General features: G+C 48.9%; 1 protein-coding gene and 1 long non-coding RNA gene across 36 annotated transcripts in view; one reads left to right on the top strand and one right to left on the bottom strand.

Annotated features, from left to right (window-relative positions):
* The window catches only part of LOC141408000 (disco-interacting protein 2 homolog C-like), a 274,075-nt gene that overhangs the window by 142,707 nt on the left and 104,324 nt on the right, over positions 1-27,044 (top strand). For 14 of the 35 annotated variants that reach the window (XM_074005975.1, XM_074005974.1, XM_074005985.1 and 11 more), the window contains exon 2: positions 24,571-24,696. In XM_074005975.1, the coding sequence (XP_073862076.1) occupies positions 24,571-24,696 (126 nt within the window). Of the gene's footprint in view, positions 1-20,174; positions 20,254-24,570; positions 24,697-25,958; positions 26,062-27,044 lie in introns of all 35 variants that reach the window. The other 21 variants (XM_074005964.1, XM_074005963.1, XM_074005962.1 and 18 more) reach the window with 3 other exon arrangements.
* On the bottom strand, positions 781-2,933 carry LOC141408003 (uncharacterized). Its single transcript, XR_012419821.1, has 2 exons — positions 2,804-2,933; positions 781-2,050 (listed from the first exon to the last, which is right to left on the bottom strand). It is a non-coding gene; the product is annotated as an uncharacterized lncRNA (long non-coding RNA).

The following is a 27,044-nucleotide window of genomic DNA, read 5'->3' as shown; positions in this document are numbered from 1 at the left end:
CTGAGATCTGGGCCAGGTCCCGCCTCCTGCTCACGGCCAAAGCAGGTACTTCATTTGGGAGGTGACCCAGGGGGATATTTGAGAGGCCTGCCAGTCCCCGAGGGATGAATCCGCTGGCCTTCACATTCTGCTCCGGCCTCCATCAGCTCCTTCCTGCCTGCAAACTGCCGGCTTTGACGTTGCAATCATTGGAGATATGTTAGGGACTTGGTATGGGTTGATGCCCATAGGACCAGCAGATCGTGAAAAGGTGGGAACCATGGCTGGGAGGGTGGTGACCACGGCCAAACTGAGAACCGTGGTGGGCTGGGAGGTCCATCTTTTGTCTGAAGTGTTTTTTTAAAATAAAAAACAGTGTCTCAGAAGCATGAGAGGGGAGGCCACAGACGGGGAGAACGCATCTGTAAAAGACTCATCTGAGAAAGGCTGTTATCCAAACCGTGCAAGGAACTCTCAAAACTCAACAAGAAAATGAACAACCTGATTAAAAATGGACCAAAGACCTGGACAGATACCCCAACAAAGAAGATACACAGATGGCAAATCTACACGTGGAAAGATGGCCCGCGTCTTATGTCATAGGGCGAGGCGTCACTGTGCACCCATCGGCCTGGCCAAAACCTGAACTCCGACACCACCACGTGCTGGTGGGTGTGTGGGCATCAGGACCCTCACTCATCGCTGGGGGAAGTGGGGCAGCTCCTGTGGGAGGCAGCATGGCGGTTTTCCGTGGAACTAAGCTCTCCGACCACAGAAGCAATCACAGTCCTGGACGTTTACTCGGAGGAGCTGAAAGTTTACTTCCATGCGGAAATGTGCACACAGACATTGACAGCAGCTTTATAATTGCCAAAACTAGAAAGCAACCAAGATGCCCTTCAGTAGGTGAATGGATAAACTGTGGTATGTCAGATACTGGGATATTATTCAGCACTAAAAAGAACTGGACCCCTAAGCCATGAAAAGACACAGAAGGATCATAAACGCATGTTGCTAAGTGAGACTCCAATCTGGTAAGGCTGCCTGCTGTCTGAGTCCAACCACAGCACAGTCTGGAAAAGGCAAAGCTGTGGAAACTAAAACAATCAGCGGCTGTCAGGGGGTTGGGGAGGGGAGAGATGAATGGGAGGAGCATAGGGGGTGTGTAGGGTGGGGCAGCAACTCCAGGTGGGGCTTTCATGGGGGGATCCATGCCGTTCCACGTCTGTGAAACCCACAGAGTGAGCAGCAGCAGGCTGAGTCCTCGTGTGAGCTGTGGACTGTGGGTGGTGGTGCCGTGTTGATGCGGGTCTGTCGGTCGTACAGACATGCTGGTCTGGTGAGGGCAGGAGAATGATGGAGGCTGTGCCTGTGCTGGGAAAGGATATGTGAGGACTCTCTGTACTTTCCTCTTGATTTTGCTATGAACCGAAAACTGCTTTTAAAAACGTCTATTGAAAAGGCAAACAAAAAAGTGCTGGCCAGACAACATCAGTGTGAGGGTGTGGCCTGTGTTCTACGTTCAGAATTTCCCTTTTAGAATACACGTATCTAAATTTTTCAAAGTTAAACCTTTGCATTAAGTAACTCACTACAAAGTTACAGTATCAGCTTGGGCACTGCCAGGATGGCCAGGATCCTGTATCCTGACCAGCTTCTCCCCTTACAGGTGCAGTTGACGTCCATGGCCACATCCCGGTAAGCGGCAGGGCTGGAATCAGGAGTCAGGCTTTGCGGGACAGAGAGGAAGTGAGATCTTGTAAGCACGTGGCTGAGGGCAGGCAGGGAGGAGCCCGTGGCGCAGGGAGCCGGCAGGGATGACTTTTTGACCAGTTTTCCTTATCGCTGAGGCCTTCTTAGACTTGGGGAGTTGGGAGTCCCCACTCTCGGGTGCCTCAGAAACCAAAGGCTGCTTGTAATGCTCAAGTTCCAGATGCCTCAGGGGAGATACCTGGGTTGTTGGGTACAGTTCCGTTATTTGCTGCTCGGTGGGATTTGCCCGCAACATTTCTGATTGTTTTTAAGAGCTGATGTTTGAGCTGCTTAAAATCACATACGGATGTCGATTTATCTATAAAAGTTAAGAATGGAATTTGAGTGCAAAGAGTTGTGAAAATGCTCAAGGTTATGTACTAATGTATACATTACATTTGTGGAAATATTTGAAAGTGCAGGATTTACATTAAACACTTCTCTTGATTTTTGTAATATCTACCTGTCATTTTCCCATTTGATTAATAGATGTCAGAGGGCTTAAATTTTGAGTGCCTGAATTCACTGAAATTAAAACTTCTTACATCAAATGTAATTGAACTGAATGTAGCAACAGTGCATGCTTTTATAAGTACTGATTAAAAAATATATAAAAACACATATCCATGAACATGCAGATGGGGGCAACATATTAAACCATGGAAGTAGAATTCGTATTGTTTTCTGAGAAGACAAATTTTTAAAAAGCTAAGGGGTCTTATAACTTTCTAGTTTCCAACTTATTTACCCTAAAGTGGAAGATTGACAGCAGCAGAAGAGGAGATCCTGGGCCAGTGCAGGCTCTGGGAGCAGCGGGGTGAGTGCTGGAAGGAGCTGGCTGGAGGCAGAGCCAGGGAGGGGCTCAGACAGGCCAGGACGGCCTCAGGGCACGCGGCTCAGTGAGTGAGAAAAGGTTCACATTTCTTGGAGAGCCCTTGACTCTGCCCACGGAAAACCCAAACTCCTTCCAACGGGGATGTGCGTCTCATGTAAAAGTTGTTACTCCCAGAAAGAAAACCAGTGGATGTAGAAATTTTACGTATGCAGAAATTACTTCAAATTTGTTTCTAACCTTATCCTTTTCTTCCTCCATCTTAATGTGTGGTGACTTTCTGCAGGTGACGCACACATCTTAGGAGAGCGCTGTATTTCAGTTGCTGTTGGCTCTGATGTGACTTTGTGGTGTCCGATGTTCTTGTTCTGAGGTTCTGCCCAGAACGTGGCTCCTCCCTGCTGAGCGTTGCTTGTTGAAGGCCCGTGTGGAAACTTTCCCTGTAAGCTCGTTGCCCGCAGCAGTCTTGGTTAAGAAACCTTTGGACCTCCTGAGACTTCACACAGCCTTCTAACCTTTCTAGTGTGTCCTTTTCATTTTACTGTTCCCCATTAACCCAGATGTTTTCCAGAATGTAAGTAATCTGCTGAATGCAGGGTGGGGGGTGCCCTCCGTTGGCTCTGGGGAGAAGCATCGCTGTTTCTCCGGGTGGAGCTTCCCGCCCACCATGGTGTGCTCCAAGACGCAGCAGGGTTCTTTGGCAGAAATAATCGTCGAAGGCCTGCGTCTCCGTGGCAGGGTGGCTGTGGGTATGGGACCTCGCGGCCATGCCGGCCCCTCCCCATCAATGGCACCACGGAGAGGAGCAGGGGGAGGCCTGGGATCTGTCTCCAGAGTCACAGCTGTGCTTCCGAGACTGCGTCGTCCGTATGTAACTAGACATGCAGAGAAAGTGTTGGAGATCAGCAGGAGACGGTGTCTGTCCCTAATGAGCTCAGGCGTGCCCTTGAGAGGGTTAGGTTTCTGTGCGGCTGATCTGGACTCAGCCTGGCTGTGGCAGTGCAGGTGACTGCTGGGCTTTGGCAAGGCTGCACCCACTATCCGTCTGAAATGGCCCCCTTCCCTGGCTCGCGGTGCCAACTGGGCCCCCAGGCCTGAATTCCCGCCAGGACGGAGGCCCTGTGTATGTGTCGGGGAAGGGGGAGGTGCGGGTCCTACTTTATTGCCGTATCCAATGCCACGCGGGGTCAGCACTCAGGAAACATGTGCTGTGTGGGTCAGCGATTGAGTTCAGAAACCTGGAAAATTCAGCAGTGTAGGCTTTGGGCATGACCCGTCCAGCCTTGGGGCTCTTTCTTTCTCTGAATTTCCTTCCATGGCATCCTCCTCATCCCAGGGGCCCCTGTTCCCATATGGCTGTTGGCAACTTCACAGGTTCCTCTGCCTCCCCTCCCGGGCCCTGGTGTGGCTGGGGCAGCTAGTAGCTGTGCAGACCCCACAGCCAGTAGATCATTGGTGCCAACGCCTTGGGCCTGGTTTACTTGAGTCAAGGACGGCAGTACATGGCTGAGCCCACCCCGAATGCCTGGATCGGAAGGCCTTGGGTTGCAGAGGGGTGGGGGTTGGATATTGAAGGACAACCTGCAAAGCAGAAGGGGAAATGGCTGTGCTGATGGGCAGCTAGAGGAGTCTGTGCAGAGCCTGGGACCCAGTGCAGACACAGAGCTGACATGGGCAATGCAGTGACACGGCCACCGTGGAAGTGGGCAAAGTTACAGGCTTCAGACCGATATGGAGGGGCTGGTCTAAAACGATCCTCATTTTCCTTTAATCCTAACAATTGCTGGCTTACAGGGTGGGGGAGTGAGATCTGTGGTGGCCGCGAGGAGAGACAGGGATTTTAATTAAACCCCTCTTTCTGGGAGAGGGGAGTAGCCGTTTCTGTAGGGCGGTGAGCATCGTCATCTCAGGCAGCTCAGGCTGCTGTAACGAAACACCATTGACTGAGCGGCTTATGAACAACAGGAATTTGTTTCTCACAGTTCTAGCGGCTGGAAGGCAGGATCAGGGTGCCGCACGGGTGAATTCTGGTGTGGGCTCTTTCCTGGTTGGCACACACCTTCTCTCTGGCCCTGACACAATGGGAGGGTGAGGGATTTGCTGGGCCCCTTTCTGAGGCACACATCCCATTCAAGGGTCGTCTCCAGCCTCGGGAACTCATTACCTCCCAAAGACCACCTGACAGCATCACATTGAGGCTGAGGATTTCAACCTGTGTTTTGAGGGGCAGGCAGGCAGTTTGTAACCGTCACCCTCTTTGTGTATTTCTGACTCAACATTGAGTCTGCCTTTGGCTCTCCAGTGGACAGAGCCTGTGTGGACACTGAGCAAGGTCAGAGCTGCAAGCATGTGCACATCGGGGGCAAGGGAGCTGCCAGGGGTGTGAGAACGGGGTTTCAGCATCAATCGGAGCTGCTTTCCTGGCAAATGTACTCATAAGCTATCCTGGCAACATTTGCTTTTCACGAAGAGTCGATGAGGCAGTGGGGGCAGCAGGCGGTGTTGCCAGAAGCTTGGAGCTGATGAGCAGCAGAGAAGGGGCAGAGGCCACGACCTTGGGGTAGTCAGCAGTGCCAGGTGTCTGCCCTCCAGGCCTCACGTCTGTGACTGTGTAGAGACCGAGCCGACCGGGGCTTGCCGGCCAGTGTGGCTCTCAGGCAGGTGATTATCGCGTTGTGCTTTCTATGTAATGTTCCCTCAACCCCATGCCCACCCCACCAATTTCTGTAACTAGCAGAAATGATGCTGCGTTTCCTTGATGAAGCCTTGAGTTTCCTGTGGAGATGTAGGAATAGCATGATTTGGCTCACGTCAAAATACTTTGCAGTGAAGCTGCACGGAAGAGGATTCTAGGCTTCCATTTGACGTTTTCAACAATGCCTGAGTGTTACAGGACCGTCTTGCTTGTTAATAAAGCACCAGATGAAAAAGGCTACTGGTTAATAAAGGAGACTTTTTACATTAGCACAGAGAGGGTGGCTTGAGATAAATTCAGCGTAACGTAGGTGTGTTTGTAAGCCGTCAAAAGGACCATCTCTCTGCTGGCGACACATGTTTTCCGGTATTGGTTTTGTTCTGTAAAAGGATGACTGGCATTCGGCAGAGTCATTCCAGAATTCACCTGGAAGGCGTCCACATGGTGCCTTGTTTTCTCCTGACATTCTGGGCACCACGAGGGATTATTCCTGTCTTCAGCACTAGCAGGAGACTTTTCCTGAACACCTGCTCCTCTTTGGCGTTGTGGGTGTGAAGGGGTCAGAGTGACCCTGTCTTCATGGAGTTTTCAGACACCATGGGGATAGTGTGGCTCGAGTGTCGGGCTCGGGTGGGAGGGAGACTTTCCCCAGAAAACAGCTGCCGTTTCCAGGATGGCCCTCGACCCCTCCTCCCTCTGTTCCTCTGCGTCATGTCTGAATTAAGGCTGTTCTATCGTAGCGGGGGTGTCATGTTAACTGGAAGTGTGCTTTTTTACTGAGCAGTAAGTAAATTAATAGTACATTTTCCAAGGACAGCGAGGTTTGATTTGATGAATCCAGTGGGGGAAAGGAGAAGGGGCTTGGCTGTGTGGGGATGTGTGTGATGGGAGCAGAATGGAGTAGCCATGCAGGCTGTTGGGATGGAGGGGCCACGCCCGCATTTCCATGGATCCGTCGCTGTTTGTGCCACTAGACCTGGACCTCTGTCTCTACTTCTAACACCCGCATAGTGAGGAAGCCCTGATGGGCCTGAGTTGTTACTTCCCATGGCCATCGCTGGGAAATGCCCCGGACGCCTCTCCTGGCTGGTGACGGCCCTGGGCCTGGACACTGGCTTTGTCCTGAGTTGTTTCTTCTTGTGGCCATCGCTGGGAAGTGCCCCGGACACCTCTCCTGGCTGGTGATGGCCCCAGGCCTGGACACTGGGTTCGTCCTGAGCTCTGCGAGGGACTTGGGCTCCACGTGCAGCAGACATCTGTGCATCCCTTTGGATGTGAGATGTTGGCGCTCGGCTTGGAGGCCAGCACAATCTGGGTGTGGTCAGGATCCAGTTCATCCTTTGGAGAGAGAGAGCAGCTGCCCGGGGACCCCTCTGAGGTACATAGTCATGCAGCGCCCTCACAGGATGCCCGGTCCCCCGAGAACTTCCCGCCATTCCCCTGGACCCTCAGGTATGGGAGTCAAGTGTGGTGTGTGTGTCATAGGCGGGGGTACTGAGGACACCACATGCCTGCTCGTGCGAAGACCTGAAGTGCTGCGTGAGCTCGTTCCCAAGGGGCCGTTGGCATCTGGGGGCCTGTGGGTGTCTTTCCACTGGCAGGAAATAATGGGTGGCCCATGTTACCTTTTGTGTCTTTTTTTTTTTTTTTTCTTTGCCGAAAAGCCCTAATGCCAACGTCGCTGTCCTGCTATTAGAACCGCCCACCTCAAGCTCAGTGGCCCTCCTGTTTCTGGGCTGCTGCAGTGTTGTGTTGGGGTAACTGTATTAACTTCGTTTGAATTTTCTTCCTGTTCTTTTGGAATAAGTGTTGATAGTTTGTGCTGCTTGTTCACCCCAGAGGCGAGGATGTCCTTTAGGCCTGGAGGAGCACAACCCCTGCAGGGAGGTGCCGGGCCTCTACCTCTCATGTCATCAGCAGCCCTCTCCACACGTCTCCTCTTCGCTCCTCGTGCCCACGGCTGGGGTCACGGGCCGCTCGCTCTGCTGTTTGAGATCCTCGGAAAAGGTGTTTGCCCTGAAGGGAGATTGGGGGTGTGTGGCTGATTTTAAATAGGAGGAAATGATTGTAACAGAATGAGCAATGCCTAGCACTTAGTCTCAGGCTTGAGAAATTGTGTTTTAGAAGCAAGGTATCCCCAACTCCGGTTTCCTTCAAATTAAATCTTTTAAAGAGTCCACAAATATAAATAGTTAAAGCCTAAAACTATACAACAGAGGGCCTAGAGCCCAAGCCACTGCCACCTCTGACTCCAAGACACCTCAAAAACTTGGCCCTCCTCCTCAGAGAACCCCCCTTCTGCTCCTCCTTCCACAGTGCTCCCTCCACAGTGCTCCCTCCACAGTGCTCCCTCCACAGTGCTCCCTCCACACTCCTCCCTCCACACTCCTCCCTCCACACTCCTCTTCCGCACCCTCCCCTTCTTCCTTCCCTTCTTCCTTCCTTCCTCTCCCCTTCTTCCTTCCTTCCTCTCCCCTTCTTCCTTCCTTCCTCTCCCCTTCTTCCTTCCCCTTCCCTTCTTCCTTCCTTCCTCTCCCCTTCTTCCTTCCTTCCTCTCCCCTTCTTCCTTCCTTCCTCTCCCCTTCTTCCTTCCTTCCTCTCCCCTTCTTCCTTCCTTCCTCTCCCCTTCTTCCTTCCTTCCTCCCTTTCCTCCTCCCTCCTCTTCCCCCTCTTCCCCCTCTTCCCCCTCCCTGTCCTTGGGCAACCTCCATGGAACTCTGGTTCAAAGTCACTGGTCTGTGGGGCCGCCCATTTGATAGATGAGCACGCTGGGGACCAGACACAAGTGACTGACTCAGACCAGCTCGCATGTCGTCTCCTGCCTCCCGTAACACCGGGTTGTCCCTAATGGAAGAGAATCAATGATGCTGCTTCACTGATCTCCAGGGAAAACAGGTTGATAACAGGTTATAAACATGGGAATGTTTTGGAAAAAGCGTCGTCCACTTGTCAGCTCCATCTCTCCTGCCCGGAAGATGTAGGGGAAACCTGCCTTCAGCCCACCCTCATCCCATAACAGGACAGAGGACAAAGGGGCAGAGACCCAGGTCCTGTCAGTGCCCTCAGGAAACCCCCCATTTCCTCCTCATGGTGGACGTGGAAACCATCCCACTGGACTAGATTTTCCCGGGAAGCCCCTTCACCCCGACAGCAAGGAATCTGGTTTGAGCACACACCATTCTCGGTGCCATGACTTTCTGCTGCTGAACCCTGCATACGTGGCCCATTGATCTTGCTAGTCCAGTGTTACTGGGTCCTGGGAGTTTCTGTGGGCTGATGGCAGGTGTTTACCATTGTGTTCAGAGGGGAGAACAGAACTTTATTTGTCGAAATCAGATGATAACCATCGCCATGTGATTCCTTGGGTTGGTTTGGGTGGGGGGTGCTCAATGCTTTTCCTGAGGGCTAAGTTCTAGTTTGAGACCGTCTCTCTTTGTCGCCCAAGCTGCAGTGCAGTGGTGCGATCTTGGCTCACTGCAACCTCCACCTCCTGGCTTCAAGCAGTTCTCCCTGCCTCAGCCTCCCAAGTAGCTGGGATTATAGGTGTGTGCCACCACGCTTGGCTAATTACAAAAATATTTAATATAGGCTGGGTTTTGCCATATTGGTCAGGCTGGTCTCGAACTCCTTGCCTCAAATGATCGGCCCACCTTGCCCTCCTAAAATACTGGGATTACAGGCTTGAGCCACTGTGCCCGGCCTGATCCTGACATCTTTTAAAGCTGCCTTCATGTACCAAAAGCCAGTCTATGTTTGAAAATCAGTCTTGAAGAGCCTAGGAGGAGAGGGATAAGCTTCAACTAGGTGAATAACTATGCATATGTTAAAAATATGGGCCAAAATCTACCCCAAATGTTAACTCTTCTGCTTTGCGTATTATATCCATTTATAGTTATTTCAGCACTAAGATTTTTAAAGACTCTTTTGATAATTATGGAGAAATTACTATTAAAACTCAGCTGCATTTGTAACACTTCAAAGAACTAATTGGATGACATCATTTTTCCCAGAGGCATTTTGGATTGTTACATAATTAATGTTTATCTCTTTGCCAGAAATCTTTTTTTTTTCTTTTCCAGAACAGATACCTGAAAAGAAACTTTCCTTTGCATTAAGTGTTATTTCACTGTGTGACAATCAATTTTTGAACGTGAGAACAAGATCATCATGTATTTTTGGGATACTTCTTGCTTAATAGTGATAATGCTAAGTGTTAAAATTATGCAACAATTTGTTTCTTTGAAAATTACTATTTGCCTGCTCACCAGGTGGGAGCTGATGAGAACGTGGATGTAAAAATTAAATTGTATTTAGCTTGTATAAAAGAAGTTTAAAAAAAAAAAGCTTTTTTTTTTTTTTTTTTTTTTTGTGCTACTACTGAAGTTGCTTCGTTGTGGAAATGAGGTTATTGCAGGCACCTAGAATTTTATCTCCTTCACTTGTACAATGGGAAGAAATTCTCCAACAAGCACAGGAATCTGACTTTCTGATATTGAGACTCCTAGGCATCAAGCCCCGTGGAAAGGTTGGTGATTACGTGAGCGTTGGCGTTGATGTGGGTACCCTCCAAGCCGGACGCAGGGAGCAGGGAAGGGCAGAACAGGCCCCTCAGGAGCCATGAGAAAATCAAGTGTTGGCAGCAGTGGTGAGGGTTGATGTCAGGGGCCAGGAGGAGGTGGTGAAGGGAGCATGTGCCTCAAGGCAGCCCTGGAACCCGTGGTCCCTGCAGTGAGGTCTGATCTGCAGGGGACGTGGACGGCCACGTGGCAAGGCCCACGGACAGCCTGGACTTGGCTGCCTCAGAACTCTGGTGGACGTTGCAAACGGCCCCACAGGGTTGCAGTGCACATTCCTCGGACAGAGAGAAGACGCTTGTAACTGTTCTCGGCACGAAGCCAGCGCCCTGTGAACAGGGGCCACTGCTGTTGTGACTGAGTGCCGTCCAACTGGAGGCATTTGCTCTGCTCAGTTCACTTAATTGGGCCAGGAATGGGGTTGCCCTGCCTTCAACAAGCTTGACGCATTGAACGAGGACTCAGTAAAGTACTCTGTAAATATGCTCTCCTGGCTAGAGTGAGCAAAGCCCAGGGAGAGAGTGGTTCCTCAGTATTAGACAGGTGTTTGGCGGGGCCAGCTGTGTGGCTGCCAGAGCGAATGTGACCAGGAAGCCTCTGTCCCCCCGGAGGTGGCCAGCGTAACTGTTACACGTGCCGTAGGTAGAAAGTGGGCACTGCTGGGAAACTTGTTCATGTTGCTGTTTCCTGATTGGAAATTCAAGGTTTCTGAGCATCCTACATCGAATTTGTACATTGCTGAGACTGTACACCTTTCAACACTTGTTTTTTCCTGCTTTTCGGATCTATACAACCTGATATTTGGCCGTGGCTTCCAGAACAGGCTGGATGCAGAGTGAAGTCCTCTCCTCACTGTCAATCTTTGCAGATGTCTTTCTTGAGAGTCTCAATTAGGTTTTTACTTAACTAGACTTTTTAAATTGCCATGCACATAACTCTACCAGTTACAATCGTGAGCTAACGTGGGATTTTGGTTTTACTTTGATGAATGTTTAACATTTGCATGCTGGATGTAGGGGTGGAGGTCATTTATCTGCTTTTCATTTCCTTCTTGGTTATACTTAGTGACTTTCAGGTACGGTGTGGAAAGCCTGGTACAGGGTGAATTGCAGGCTGCAGTGTGGCGCGGTGGACGAGAGGCGTGGGCTGCAGTGTGCACAGTGGATGAGAGTGAAGCTATTTCCATCCTGGAGGGAAACACACAGGAAACAATTTAAAAAACTGATCATCTAGCTTGAATGAGGTCCAACAAATTCAGTTTGCAAAGTTTAACTTCCAAGTTAACTTAGTAACTTTTCCCCTAAGTCATTAATTTAGTAGCTTATGTTTATTGCCTAAAGCATAATAGTCATAAATTCTAAAATGAATGACTAAACATGTAATAATTTAGGCATACAGCACCTGAAGGGAAAACTGCCAGTATGCTAAAATATTGGATACAGATGCTCAAAAAATATAATGTAGCATTCTTACAATGCATGTGCTTTTAGCATGTAACTTGGTGAGTAGTTTTGAGCTATATTTGTAGGAATGTGTATCTTGAATACTTTAGGACACCACTGGAGATGTGTGCTTGAGAGGTATAAATACTGAATGTTCTTCTCCCTTCCTTTAAATGAAAAACATTAGCTCCCTTGATTTTTATTTTTATGTTTTGAAGTGGACTCTCACTCTTGTTGCCCAGGCTGGAGTGCAGTGACGCAGTCTCGGCCCACTGCAACTTCCGCCTCCAGGGTTGAAGTGATTCTCCTGCCTCAGCCTCCCCAGTAGTTGGGATTACAGGTACCCACCACCATGCCCCGCTAATTTTTGTATTTTTATTAGAGATGGGGTTTTGCCATAGTGTCCAGGCTGGTCTCAAACTTCTGACCTCAGGTGATCTGCCCACCTCGACCTCCCAAATTGCTGGGATTACAGGCGTGAGCCACTGCGCCTGGCCAGCTCCCTTCTATAATGATTTATACAGTTGTTTTTGCTTTTTGTTTTTTCGAGACGGTGTCTCACTCTGTCGCCCAAGCTGGAGTGCAGTGATGCAAATCTGGGCTGACTGCAGCCTTCACCTCCTGGGCTCAGGTGATCTTCCCACCTCAGCTTCCTGAGTTGCTGTGACTAGACACACGTCACCATGCCCAGCTTTATTATTATTATTATTATTGGTATTTTTAGTAGAGACAGGGTTTTGCCATGTTTTCCAGGCTGGTCTCGAGCTCCTGGGCTCAAGCAATCTCCTGGCCTCAACCTCCGAAACTGCTGGGATTACAGGCGTGAGCACCACATTTGGCCCATTTTTTTTTTTCTTCCAGGATTAGGAGTCGACTTTCAGAAAATCCTTCAACCTTGCAAGCTTAATTTTCCATAAAAGTATTCCTCTAGGATAAAAACAAGACACAAAGAAGTACGTGTGGACTGCAGTTAAAAATTTTCAAGAAAACTTAGCTTAGGAAAGTTGACATTTACAAAGAGCAGGAGGCCCGTTCAGTGCCTTCTAGGCACTGGGAATGGCGGTCTGTGGGCGACCCTAACATGTGCGGCGTCCTGAGACGTGATCGTGGTGTTCACGCTTTTACCGAGGGCTTCCCGGGAGTACCAGAGGCTGTTCTTCTGCAGTCGGCCAGCCAGGCAGCAGCTGCTGGAGAAGGAACAAATAGCAAAAGACAGATGTACACGGTGTTATTGTGGCAGAGAGGTTAAAACCAGGGTCACTTTGTTCTTACAGTTTTAAAAAACTAATAATGAAGTCCTTAAATATGTTTAGGATTTCAAAGTAGTTGTGGGTGTGTCTGTGTCTCTAGCTCCCGTTCGGGTGCTTCCTGCGAAGAGAGCTCAGAGACGCCACCTTTCCTTGATGAGGTGACAGGGCCTGGAGAGGTGTGAACCCCGTGGTGGGGGGATGACTGACCTGGGGTGAGTCTGGGTCAGTGTGGGGATCCAACCCCACTCCACATTCCTGTAGGGAATCCACAGTTCTAAGTCTTTATGATAGGGGTAAAATGAACCTGGAAGAGGTGTTATTTTTAAAGAAGTAAGTGCCATGCTCTTTTTTCCTCATACTTTTCCGTGTTTAAGCAGCATTGAAGGATAAGGCACTAGTAGCACGTTGTTTTGGAAACAATGTTGTTGGTTATTTTACGTTGAATATGGTACTAAGGTTGCCTGGTAACAGAAGTTTTCCTTAAACAACATGGAACTCTGTTGAATCTGTTGCCCCATTGGCTGAGCCGTCTGAAATCAGTGCAGTAGCAGCTGAAGAGGCCTCTTCCCCTTGGAGGAAGCCGCTGGATTGGCAGGAGGCACCGCGCTTGACTGAGGGAGTGAGGCGCCTTTGCAGGGACCCCACGTGGCCCCTGCAGCTCTCTCCTGCCCCCTGCTGGTTGGCCAAGCAGCCTTGCGACAGTGTGCTCAGTGTGAATGTTCACTGGGGCAGGCCGAGGCTTTTGTTCCAGAAACACTGACTTCAGAAACGGCCGGCTGTGTGTGTTGAGCATGGCAAGAAAGACTTACGTGTGTCTTAAACCTCTTGAACAAAGCAAGTTGATGTTTCAAATGCATCTCAAAGGCTAATGACTTTGCTATGGTCAATATTCAGGAGAAAAGAGGGTTTGATGAAACAGAAAGACAGGAGTGGCAAGTGACGTGCTTGTGCCCCGTATGACTAAGCGATGTCCTGGCCGTTCCACACCACGGCCTCTGAGCAGCCAGCCTGCAGATACTGGGTCAATTTAGATATCCCTGATCTCTGCGGAGGTTTGATCAGGTAGCCCAAGAGCAGATAAACACAAACGCTGACTGGAAACCCTGGCACACGGAGACACTGGAAACAGCAAGCTGCTATTAACATCATAGTAAGAGACAGTCGCCTGCTCTCAGGGGTGTCAGTTTCTTTTGCTTCTAGACGTTCATCTGCGTTACAATACAGTTTTGCTCAGTTTATCCCCATTACTCCACTGTCTTCGCCGTTAAAGTCTCAGCCAGCACTTAGCTCTGACACTGCAGGAGTTTCACTGTGCGGCTGACCAGGCCTACCTGGCTTGGCTGTAAAGCAGGTGAGATTTTCCGGAAGGCAGTGACGAGAACCCGAGGCAGGAAAGAGCATTGCTGGTCTACATACGGCAGTGCACCTGCAGCAGAGCATGTACGTGCACGTTCAGGCTAAACAGGTGTAGGAGAGAAGAAAACCACCTACAATTAGTCACTTAAAATGCCACACACCCAACCCTTGAGACCCTAGCACATAGAGTAGTAGTGGTCTTGGAGATGGCAGGTGTGCTGAAGTCTGATTTTCTCACTTAGCTTTTCCAGCAGCGTTTTCCTCATCTCTAAGCTGGGCCTAACAACTGCCACGCGTAGATTTGTGCATGGAACCGTGCGTGTAAAGTGGGGTAGCCCCCAGGACCTAGGAAGGACTCGTGGTCAGTGTCGGTGGTCATGCGTGCTGTACGGGTCCCCCAGGAAGATGATTGCTACAGATAACTCCCTCCGTTCAATGTCACTGAATGTAAAAGGTGGGACATTGGCTTCTGATGTGTCTGGTTTGCTGCAGGCCACGCTGCACCCCGTGGTTCCTGAGCCCTGAGCTGAAGTACATCCTGCTGCATCGCCTGTGTCGCTTTTGCTGTGTCACTTAGAGCTCCTGCCCTGGGAAACTTCCTCGCGCCTGACGAGCACCACAGTTTGCAGCAAGACCTGTCCAAAGCGTGGACTGCGAGAGCCCCGCTGTGGTCCTGTCCTCTCCATGTTGGGAGCGACTTTGTGGGGTTTGTCAGCCCTTCTCTCAGGTGTCCTGTGTCTCATGGATCAGCCGACGAGCCCCGTCTGGAGGAGCACTCTGCAAAACGCTGCCGGCCACCCAGATCTCCTAGCGCAGAGTGAGGCCACATCTGCAGACTTGACCGCACAGAGTCCCGAGGCATTCGGCAAGAAGGGGAGTGGGATGTGTGTGAGATCCCACTGCGGAAGCCGGCTCTGCTCCGTACTCTGCGTGCGGGGTGCCTGATGTTCAGACCTGCTGTGTCTATCGGGGGCCATGGCGGGGTGGTGGGAGTGGGGGCAGGGAGCAGCGCGGATGGATCCAGGAAAGGACTTAGTTGAATCCCAGCTGCCCACATACCTGTTGCTGGTCTTGGACAAGGTCCCTAGTTTCTCTGGGCTTTCGGTTTGATTGTAAGACTAGGACGCCGCCCCAGTCTGAAGATGTCGGTGTGTGCGGGAATGCCTGGCGCAGTCACCATGGGTTTTCCTTCAGCTTCCTCCGTGCCCCTCCCTGGGTCAATCAGTATCCATGCGTGCCACAAGTAAATTACAGTCCCTCCGAAAAACCAGTTGACCCGAGTTTTATGGTCGAGCATGGTGAGTGTCCTTGCCAGGAAATGCCACTAGATGTCTTGGGCCTGCTCCTCTACCTCCACAGCAATCCCCGGAACAGGCTGGTTCAGGACGTGGGAGGTGGGAGTCGGTGTTGTACCTAGGACAGGCTGAAGTCAAAGGCTCATTTGCTCTGTGAGGGGTGATCAGGATGACACATCAAGTGGAGCCCCATGGCTGACCCTGGAGGTGGACGGTCGGGTCGGATTGGCCGCCCTCCAGCACGTGTTTCGAGTGATGCCTTCCCTGGGTTACGCAGCCCTGATCTGTAGCGCACAACTTCCCAGCTCCAGCCAATCTGGACTTGCCGTCTCCTTCCAAGAAGGTAGGTGCGGCGCAGTTGCCTTTAAGCGGCTCCTTCTGGACACCGCAGGGCGGCAGCAAGCAAGTATGGGCGACTTTTTTCTTACGTTGACCAAAATACGCAGGGCCAGCTTTGCACGATCCCATTCAGCATCACACGTGTGCATCGGCCACTCACCTGTCCATCTGATATAGACAGGCTTGGACAGGTCCAATGAGTGGCCTTTACGGCAAAGAGCCTAAAGGGCTCACAGGAAACCTGGACCCAGCGCAATGGTAACAGCGCAGCAATATCTGTCATTGATCAAGGGGTATTCTGGGCCCGACATGGTGTTAAGTGATCCAGTTCGGTTAGCACTCTTAGAATTAACCCCCTTTTGCCTATCAGGAAATCGAAGACGGAGGACATTAACGCCAGGGAGCAGGGAGTAAGGGGACACACAGAGGGCCTGAGGGGCTGGGCACTCTGAGCCCACGGATCTGCCCACAGGCCCCGGCTGCACGGGCACCAGGGCTGCTGCTCTGGAGGGGATGAGGAGCTCTGGGGAAAAAATGGAGCCTGACGTGGGTAAGATTTGGATATTTTCAGAAGAGATTTTCAGCCTGGAATGAGGGTGTAAGTGACTGAATTGGAGTGATGAGCCAGATAGCCCGGCTGCGGGAGCTCCCCTGTGGGGTGAGGGAGGAAGGCCTTGGGGGCGCGTGGCTGAGCAGAGGCGCTGGGTTGCCAGGAGCCGCCGCGGGTTTGGAAAGGGGGAGAAACGCAGCGCCCTGCACTGCAAGGGCACCGAGACGTGGTTGTGGTTCTTCCTGACCGTGACAGGCACAAATGGTGCTGATGGTGGAATGCACGGAGTCTGCCTTCAGAGAACTCCTGCTGTCTTTTAAAACCTGGGCCTCTTATTTAAACTTGGTGGCCTCAAGTGAATGGTCAGAAACAGTTTCTGATGAGGTTGCAGAGATTGTGCATGGCCTCTGATTGTGCACAGCCTGTGATTGTGTATAGTCTCTGATTGTGTGGGTCTCTGTGTGTGGTCTCTGTGCAGCCTCTGATTGTGTGTGGTCTCTGATTGTGCTCAGTCTCAGATTGTGTGCGGCCTCTGATTGTGGGTTGTGTGAGTTTCCCGGGAGTAAGTAGATGAGCCTCGTGCTGGGGCAGGTGTGCCTTGTGTTGGGCATGTGGATAAAGAAGTTTAACCCATCCCCTCTTTGAGAATGGCAGGGCAGTAACAAAGGCGGTTGATTTATACATGGCCATCCTCGTGAGGTGAGGACCTGAAAGGTTTACTGCTTTCCCGGAAAGCTGCTCTGGGCGTCACCATCACTGATCATGGACAGCAGCTCAGAAGCCCCCTTAAGGTGCATAGAGGGACCGGCGCTGGTCCTGTCTGTGCCCAGGCTGCTGGTCACCCTGACGGCCAGGCGATGGCTGCCTGTGCACGAAACTGGGGTCAGAGTGAATTTGGGCAGTGTCGGCTTTGATTTAGGTCAAGACTGATCAGTCTTCCTAAAATACTAGCCATGAAAGCTTTCATAGATTGTAGTTCTTTGGGAGATTTATATGTGGTTTTTAAAGCACAGGGCCCATGGCCAGTGTTGAATTACATTTTGTTCAGTATAACTGACAGGACACTGGACCTGAGTCTCAGGCCTGCCACAGGGTTCAGGGAGCTTCAGAGAGGGAGTTTTTGCAGATGGGATGGGACATGGGCATGGGGCTGGAATGCTCTAACCTTCAATCTTCAGTCATCGGTATCACCTGTGCACACGCATATCGTTTTCAAAGATGGACGAGCTTTTGGGAAATATCTGAAGACTTTTCCAGTTTTGAAAGAAGCCGGGATGACACTGGAAACGTCAGGTGTCTTGGCTGCTGATCAGGTCCATCACCACGCACATGGTCCCTAACCTGGCCCACCTCTGATCATGCACAGCGGGTGACGAGGTCCATAACCTCACACTTCTGTGCACAGCAGGTGACCAGGTCCCTAACCTCAAAAGCTTCTGATTGGGTGCAGCTGGTGACCAGGTCTGCAACTTCGCATGGCTCTGATTGTGTAGAGCTGGTGACCAGGTCACTAACCACCCACACCTCTATTCATACCCAGCGAGTGACCGGGTCCATCACCTCACACCTCTGATTGTGCATAGTGGGTGACCAGGTCTGGAACCTTGCACACCTCTGATCGTGCACAACGGGCGACTAGGTCCATGACCTCACGCCTCTCTGCACAGTTGGTTACCAGGTCCGTAACCTCACACTTCTGATCGTGCACAGCTGGTGGGCGCAGGACCCACTTCAGTGAGGGGCTGACTTCCCAGGTGTGAAGGGGGAATGCTGTGTGGCTCGCTAAGCCCCTCCATGCTTTGGGGGCTCCAGGCTGTGGGCAGCAAGTAGGAGGTTGTCCCAGGAGGATGCTGTGTGTTGGGGATGGGAGGCAGCTGCAGGGTGGAAGTAGGATGATGTTGTAGGGGGCCACTGTGGGGGGGTGGGATGGGAGGCAACTGCAAGTTGGAAGTAGGATGTTGTCCCAGGAGGCTGCTGTGTGTGGGGGAGGGAGGAGGCAACTGCAGGGTGGTGTGGTGGTCCCCGTGCCACTGATTTCAGGTTAAAATAGAATGTGGACCTCTTTTTACCATAGTTTTTAATGACTCCGCTAGTTTGTGTTGCTGTCTCTTGCTATGAAGTCCACAGTCTGATGTCTCTGTGGTCCCCATGTTTCCCTTCTGCTTGTGTTACCCGATCCTGTGGGTCAGCTGTGAGGAAACCACTCTCCACTCCTCATCTGGAGTGGCCTCAAGCTGGGTGTGCTGGTCTCCTTGTGGGCTAAACTGTTCTTCTGTTACTGTTTTCTCTGTTTTTTGACCAAATTTAGCAGACTTGTGTATGATGCAAACACTTTAAAAAATGACTTTTGCCTTTATAAAGAAAACACCTGCATTGCTTTAAAATGAACCTTTCCTGTGTCTCCATCCTTCCTCACAGATTGCTCTGTGTTAGAAACTCGGTGGCGTGTGTGCTTCATGGCCTCATTCCATCAAGCACTGTAACCTCTGATTGCAAAAGTGACTACACTCAAGGCAAAAAACTTTGCAAATGTTGAAAAGAATGAACAAAAACAATATATTGTTCTCTTGTCATCCTGAAATGGCTACTCTTAATATTTTGATGTAGTTCTTTCAATTCTTTTTAAGTAAAGTTGCTTCTAACACAAGCACTTTGATTATATTCATCAAATTATATTCAGGAAATAAGGAGAAAGTAAAAAGAATATCCAGTTTGGGGCAAAAAGGAAGACGACATAGAAAGAGGCTGTAAAACTCCCTGCAACTTGAAAAGCTGGGTTGTGGTGGCTGTGGTTTTGTTTTTACTGTGAGAGACCGCAGGATTCTTCTTGGCACTGAAGGGCGGGCAATAAGATAATACCCTGTGTGTGTGCTGGTGGCTGTATAAACCGAGCCGCATGTCCTCTTTCGAAGCAGAGAAAGCATGAGGTTTGAGGTAGTGGTTTGGTAACTTTTGGAAAGTCTGTTTGTAGGACTGCACTGCAGAGATTAGGTCAGTCTGAATTAGATTCGAATGATCTGTTCAGGCCTTGGGAGCTTTCTACACCGGGTGTACGCCTGTTCTGGATGTGGTGTAGAAGGAACAGGATTGGGAGGGTTTCTTGCTTCCCAGTCATAGAAATGCCTGCAATTATCACTGTTTGTTGTCTCTCGGGAAGCTATTTCAGGAAGGAAGTGTACGTTCCAAGGCTGCTGGTTGGCCTGTCGTCACCCTGGGGGTCTTGGTGTGGGTCACGGGAGCTGTGACTGCTCACGCATGGAGCTCTGTCTGTCTCGCTGCCGTGCCGGTAGACAGCTGGTCACCAACAAAGTGTGTGTCCCAGTGGCCTTTGAGAAGAATTCTCTGCATCATTTTTATACAAGGTCCTTTTTCCTTTCAATGTCAACCTCGTGTCTTCTAGCCAAGCGATATGTTCTTGCAGAAACAGGAAGTGTGGCCCAAGTGAGAAATGAGGGAATTGATCTATAACTGCTATCAGTTTTTATACAGTTGAGCCATTGTAATTTATACATAAACATGTTAAATCTATGGAAGTGAGTCATGGTGCCAGACCCTCACAAATGCCGAATGTCCACGTGGGACCTCTCTTCTGTCGTGTCCACATCACAAGAAGAAAAGTCGCTCAAATGCAGCACGGAGTGGACGTGAATCTCCGAAAACTCCATGAATCAGAGCGACTGCTTTCCCAATTGCCGGTCTCCCCATTTGAGGTTGTGAGATTCCCGTTCTGAAGCTCCTTCAATTTCCCAGCACCCATTTCACTCCTTCGTGGAGATAACAGACTCACACTGTTACCTTGTTCTCAGATTTTCTAATTAGAAAAAGCACATATTTCACAAGAATTGTCCGGCTAACTCACTCCTTAGCCTGGGTAACCCACATACCACTTTTCTCTTTAAAATACTCGCCTTTCAGAACTCTTGGTAAATTATTTAAGAATAGGAAGGTACCATGACTTTGGCCACAAGCAGTATTATGTATAATGTGCAAGTGAGTGCCTTGAGAGCCATGGTTGCTAAAGACAAATTTTCTCAGAAGAGAAAAATGTAAGCGGTTCTTTACATGATCATTAATTTTGTTTTGCCTAAATAACATCTTGTCTTTGTACAGGGATACAGGACGTTGCTGAGTATTGACGGGGGCGAGTGGGTCCCGCTGCCCCACAGTGTGATCCTGAATATCGACAGGGGTGAGTGGGTCCTGCTGCCCCACTGTGTGTGACAAGCCCTTTGTTTCTGGCCCGGAAATGTCCCGGCTCCGTCAGTGCATTGGGCTGGTGCTGGCTCCCTTTGTTAGTTTGCATGCGAGGCAAAATCTCACGTCTTTCACTCTTGTTGACATACAGATGCCAAAGCTTTGAACAAATTCTTACTAAATCAAACCCAGAAATATGTAAAAGGGATATAAGAATACCATGAACACTTAGAGTTTGTTCTCGTGATCTGTAGTTTTGCATTGTACATTTTGGCTTATCATTCAAAAATCAATGTAGTTCACCATATTAACAAAAAATAAAGCAGAAAACCCATTTATTTTATCCTCTCGGTAGACACTGAAAAACATCTGTTGAAATTTAATAGTCCTTATACGAATTTCCTACCACATCAGGAACAGAAGGGAACTTTCTCCATTTGATAAAGGCCACTCCTGAAAAACCAGAGCTGACCCCCCTCCTCGGTGGTGGCAGCCGGGGGAGCTCAGCCCATAGTCAGGGGTGTCGGGAGCATGGCCATTCTCAGTGGTTCAGGTTCGCATGGTGCGCACTGGGGCCCTCGTCCGTGAAGTGAGTCAGGAGAACTAAAAGGCATAAAGACTTGGAAGCAGGGAGATGCTCGATGTACAGAAGACATAGGGCCTTATTTAGAATATTTTAGGAAATGTACAAACAACCAGAAATGGTGTGAATTTTGCAAGCATGCAAGATGGACACTTCGCAACAGATGTATACAGATGCCCAGTGGCCCGTGAAAGGTGCTCACCAGGGAGTCATTGGGTAAGTACAACTTAAACCCACAAGGTTCCCCTTCACAAGACTGGAGAAGGGAGGACAGTAGCAGCTGCTGGTGAAGATAAGACAGACTGGATCTCAGACTGATGGAGACTTAAAATGGCACAGCCACTTCAGCAAACTGTGGCAGTTTCTTTAAAATATGTACACTTACCATATGGCCCAGCAGGTACGCTGTAGACGTTCACCAAGGAGAGCTGAAAATGTGTGTCCTTGTAAAAGAATGCACATTATCTCCAGAGTAAATTGTCAGAGCCAAGAACTGGAAACAACATAAATCTCTCTCATCTGGAGAAACATGAGCAAATTCTGATATATTCATACATTGTCCTAGTTCCCATCAGGAAAAACGTACAAAATACTGAAACCAAAACAGACAACGGGGATGAGTTCCAGGAGCCTTGAATTGAGCAGAGAGTGAACACCACGCCGTGGAGTCCATGTGACGATGGAGAATCTATGCGAGTCTCGGGCGACGGAAGAGCACCAAGAACACTCCTCGAGAATGAACAGTGACTGTCTCTTGAGGGCTGGGAGGGGACTTGTGGGAACTTTGACGCGAAAGATTTGATTCGGGTAATAAATTTCCATTTATCGTAATGCGCCAAGTGTACTCAAGATCTGAACATTTCACTGTGTATACTTTGTACTCTCTCCCTTCCAAAACAATGAAAAAATAATTACAAATGAGCACTGAACTCGATAGATTTTTCACAGTGGTATTAGATAGCAATTCTGAAAGCATTTCTGTATCTCCAGGCTTAAGCAAATAAGTTTAATAAATCAGTGAATATATTGAGTGTTACAGGACCCAGGTTTCTTTCTTGGTAAGAGGTAGAAATAAGAAAAGGCCAAAGCCTGGAATGGATCACGTGGGATTCGGTTGCAGCAGGAGGTATCAGTATAAGCTGGTGGCTCCCGACAGATGTAGACAGGGATAGAAGTGCCTGTGGATGGGTGTGGGTGCATATGCGTGTACATGCGTGTTGTGTGTTCTACTTGCTGGCAATGCCCAGCAGCACCCGGTGCCCACTCTTAACTTCCAAACACGGTTCTTCACTAGAAGGAGCCCTGGTCTAAGGGCTGGGGAATCCGGTGTCAAATCTGGGACCAGTTGAGCAACAGAACAAACCATTGTAACTATGAATCATCACCCACCAAGCCAGACTCCATGAGTACATATGGACATAGGTAAATGAATGCTGAAAGATAGAATAATTATTTTTCAGTGAATATGGAGGATCTAATGATTTAGAAGGAATGACAGGAAATCAGTGGATGCTAAAACTAGTAGTGAAGAATTGATGGAAAACAGAATATGCACATAGTGTCAGGGTGTCTCCTCCCAAATCTTAATTTCAACGCGAGAAGTAGCATCTTTGCTTTGGAGGCACGTAAGCACCACCTTCACTGAGTTGCCGATGTTAACATTGCCACACAGGACAGACGTCTGCGGTGTCCCTGCTATAAAATGCATACTCTTGAGTCTAGTCCGGAAGTTACCAAAATAAAGGACAAGCTGTAAAATAACTGACCTGTATCCTTTAACATTTCCAATTTCAAGAAACACAAAAGCTGAGAAACTTGGATTCTGGACGGGTAAAAATCACATGACAAATCAATTCATGATCCTGGATTGGATCTTCAAATAGGAGGACAAAGTAAAAAAATTATGGAGACAGTTGACACCATTTGAAAGTGAACTTTGTATATGACAGTTAAATTTCCCGATCTTGAGGAAAATGAATGTGAGAGCATATCCTTGTGTTGAGGAAATACGTTGAAACATTTAGGTATGGAAGGACATAGTATCTGAAATTTATTTTCATTTGACTTAGAAAATTCATGGGGGAGGGGGGAAAGCAGTGATGTAAGATAGGAGCATTTGGGCCTAAGTTGAGCCTGGTAAGTTATGTGGGAATTCGCTACGCTGTTTCTTGCAGATTTTCTGTGTGTTTGAAATTACATCCAAAAAGTTTAAAAGGGAGAATATGCAAAACAAAAAGCGATTTGTGGAAGTGAGTGGACTGTCACTTCATTGATGCCTTCAGTTTTTGGCCATGAGCCAAGTCAGTCACATAGTGGTTTTTGACCTGGGAATTAGAAATAGTGGCCAGATGACCAGGCTCTTTAGTTAGGGAGAGAAGTGTGCACAAAGGCTGACCAAGACCAAGCAGTGTGATGAGCTGCTTGTGGGCGTGATGCTGAGGGTCTGGGTCCTGTCTCAGGTGGCAGCTTGGGGGGTTTAAGCCAGAAAGCCACGTCCGATTCCCTTTCATGGGATTATTCTCGCAGCTTCAGAGAAAACTGCCCCAACCCGTCTTCACTCACGCTGGCCATTTTTGGTGGTGTTTTTATTCTGCTAACACCGTTCTCACTGACAATTTAGGGCCTTTGAGCGGGTTTTTGCCTGTGTCTCAAAGATTCTCATCTTGACAGCCGGTATGTTTCATTCCCGTTGTTCTGATTCTGTGTTAAGAGGGTTCTTCCCTGGCTTCACAGTTTGGAGTTGCCGCTGCATCTGTCTCTGCTCTAATTCTCTAGCCCATGTATCACTTGTCTCGTCCCTTAAGAAGTGGCCTGCGTGAGATGCCATGAGACTGTCTGCCTTATCACCACTGCGTCCCCAGCCCGTAGGGACTTACAGAGAAGGCATTCAGTGAATGTGTGGAATTAATGTAATGGGTTAATAGCCACAAAATGTGTTAATGGTTGTTTTAGTCTCTTTTCACGCTGCTGATAAAGACATGCCCGGGACTGGGAAGAAAAAGATTTAGTTGGCCTTGCAGTTCCGCATAGTGGGGAGGCCTCAGAATCATGGTGGGAAGCGAAAGGCACTTCTTACATGTCAGCAGCAAGAGAAAACGAGGTAGAAGCAAAAGCGGAAACCCCTGATAAACCATGAGATCTCATGAGACTTATTCACTATCACAAGAATAGCACAGGAAAGATGGGCCCCAGTGATTCAATTACCTCTCCCTAGGTCGCTCCCACAACACATGGGAATTCTGGGAGGTACAATTCAAGTTGAAATTTGGGTGGGGACACAGCCATACCTTATCCATAGCCAACACAGTCCTGGCCCATGGCTGGTATTGAGCTGAGCTGCGACTGTGGCTGTGTGAGTTGGGGTGCGAGGCGTGTGCACGCCTCTCAGTGGTACAGTGAAAGGATTTGGAGGCTCACACGTGTGACCTACAAAGAATCTCCAAAGATCAAGGTCCATTCACCCTAAAAAGAAAAATCTCAGCGCAGTTTACAGCCAGTGTTTGCTTGTGGACATGGATTCTGCAGTAATAAAATGAATAATTAAAAGTCTGTGAATAAATTTTAATGTCTTTACTGGAATTGTAAACACTGATTTTCTTTCCTCACCTACCCATCTGTTGGTGAGTTTGAGAAGGTGGATGAACCGTGCTGCGGGGACAGAGAGGAGGGTACAGCTTGGCCACTGGGACCTCAGCTGAGCCCTGAGTGATTGAGCTCTCTCCGTTTCAGACGTCCACACGGAAGCTGTCCAGGCAGCTCTGGCCAAACACAAAGAGTGGAAGATGGCGGTGCCTATGCCTTCCAAACGCAGGTCCCTGGTCGTGCAGACCTCCATGGATGCCTACACCCCTCCAGGTAAGGGACACGCTCCTTGACACTGCCTCCTGAACATGCTGGGCGCCTCAGAATTGACCACTGGCTCAGCATTCGGGTTTTTGCCTTCAAAATCTTGGTGCAGAAATGCAGATTTTGTGAACCAGAATTCCAAAAACAGTGTATGAGTTAAACGTGGAAGGAAAAGTAACATTATGTATCTGTATAAATACACGTTTTTAACTTTTCATCAAGACTCGTGCGTATGATACATACCAGTAAAATCTCACACAGTTTTATTCATTTAATTCCTTGTATGGAAAAGGGAAGAGTTTGTTGTAGCCCTCTGGGTGGAATTGGACTTTTCTTCTGATTAGGCTGGTGCATGCGTGTTCTCAAATCTTCAGATAAGTGTGCTGTATTGTTGGATTGTTTTAGAACAAGCGAATTGGACAGTTTAAGCAGCTACCCGAATCAGGTCATAAACTTTGCCTGCAAGGTGCCAGCTGGTATTTTAGTTCCTGCAGGCCATAAGGTCTCTTACAACCACTTAACTCTGGCCTCAGCCATGGGTGATAGCAAGTGCCTATGGCTGAGTACCAATAAAACTATATTTACAAGCACAGTGAACCAGATTTGATGCACAGACCTGCCAACCCCTGATCTAAATTACTAAAGGTAATAGCCAATTTGTATTTCTGCTACATAATACTGCTTTTCTTTAATCTTGAATTTTACATAACTACCCAAATTCTCTATTTTCTCTACCCAAATAATTATAAACTACATTTCATGATCTTCACACCCAAGGAAAGCAGAAAGTTTAGTTATCCGGATACTTGTTAAAGACACAGATTGAACCTACGTTATTTGATGTTTAGTTTCTGTGATTTTTATTCCAACATTATTCATGTCATTGTTACAAGCTTGTCTTCTCAAAGGACTTGAATCACCTTACATCCCACTTTGAAGCTACATATCACTTTAAATGACACCGTGTTTTTCCTCCAATACAAGAGAAACTTAAGGTACAATATGAATAGTTGAAAATGTACAACATTTTGGGGAGTATTTTTACTTCTGAAGTTTAGCTTAGACTTGGGAAGCAGTGAGACAGAAGGATGTGCTTCAGATCAGAGCTGAGATCAAGCATATGTCCACATTACAGCAAGCAGCTCCTGAGTTTCACCTTTATGTACCTTTACAAATGAAGGTAGTGGAATTTATAGGACAGAACTTACAGTACATCATTTTGGGTTTTCGTTGCTTTTTGTTTTGAGACAATGTCTTGCTCTCTCACCAAGGTTGGAATTCAGCATCATGATGGCAGCTCTTGGCTCAATGCAGCTGTGACCACCTGGGCTCAAGCGGTCCTCCCACTTCAGCCTCAAGCAGCTGGGACCACAGGTGCTCACCACCACACCCAGCTAAGTTTTAAGTTTTTGTAGAGACAGGGTGTTCCTATGTTGTTCTTGTTTTTCATTTACACATAAAGTGTTCTTCATCTAAAGAGCGCAATGCCAGCAGGCAAGGGAGTGAATGCTGTGCTAGCAAGGTTGTTGGCAAAGGAGCCCTTTCTGCCTACGTGCTCCCTTGGACTCCTCCCTTTCTTTATTTTAATATTAAGTCACAGCACGTGATTAAGGGCTGGGCACAGTAGCTCATGCCTATAACTCCAGCACTTTGGGAGTCCAGTGCAGGTGTATGGCTTGAGCCCAAGGGTTCAAGGCCAGCCTGGAAAACATGGCAAAATGTACAGAAATGCCTTTTGTACATCTTGTCTGCACCAAAAGTACAAAAAATTAGCTGAGCCTGGTGGTGTACACCTGTAGTCCCAGCTACTTGGGAGGCTGAGGTGGGAGAATCACTTGAGCCCGGGAGGCAGAGGTTGCTGTCAGCTGAGATGCCACCACTGCACTCCAGCCGGGGCAACAGAGCAAGACTCCCATCTCAATTAGAAAAATATAACAATAAGGCCGGGCGCGGTGGCTCAAGCCTGTAATCCTAGCACTTCGGGAGGCCGAGACGGGTGGATCACGAGGTCAGGAGATGGAGACCATCCTGGCTAACACGGTAAAACCCCGTCTCTACTAAAAAATACAAAAAACTAGCTGGACAAGGTGGCGGGCGCCTGTAGTTTTAGCTACACAGGAGGCTGAGGCAGGAGAATGGCGTAAACCCGGGAGGCGGAGCTTGCAGTGAGCTGAGATCCGGCCACTGCACTCCAACCCGAGCAACAGAGAGAGACTCCGTCTCAAAAAAAGAAAAGAAAAGAAAAATAAATAGAGACTCTTTAGAAAGGATTAGGCCAGGCGTGGTGGCTCATGCCTGTAACCTCAGCACTTTGGGAAGCCAAGGCAGGCAGATTGCTTGAGTCCTGGCGTTTGAGA

The sequence above is a fragment of the Macaca fascicularis genome, chromosome 11, assembly GCF_037993035.2.
Source record: "Macaca fascicularis isolate 582-1 chromosome 11, T2T-MFA8v1.1".
Classification (NCBI taxonomy): domain Eukaryota; kingdom Metazoa; phylum Chordata; class Mammalia; order Primates; family Cercopithecidae; genus Macaca; species Macaca fascicularis.
The sequence above is the reverse complement of the archived record's forward strand: the minus strand, read 5'-3'. Positions and strand labels throughout refer to the sequence as shown.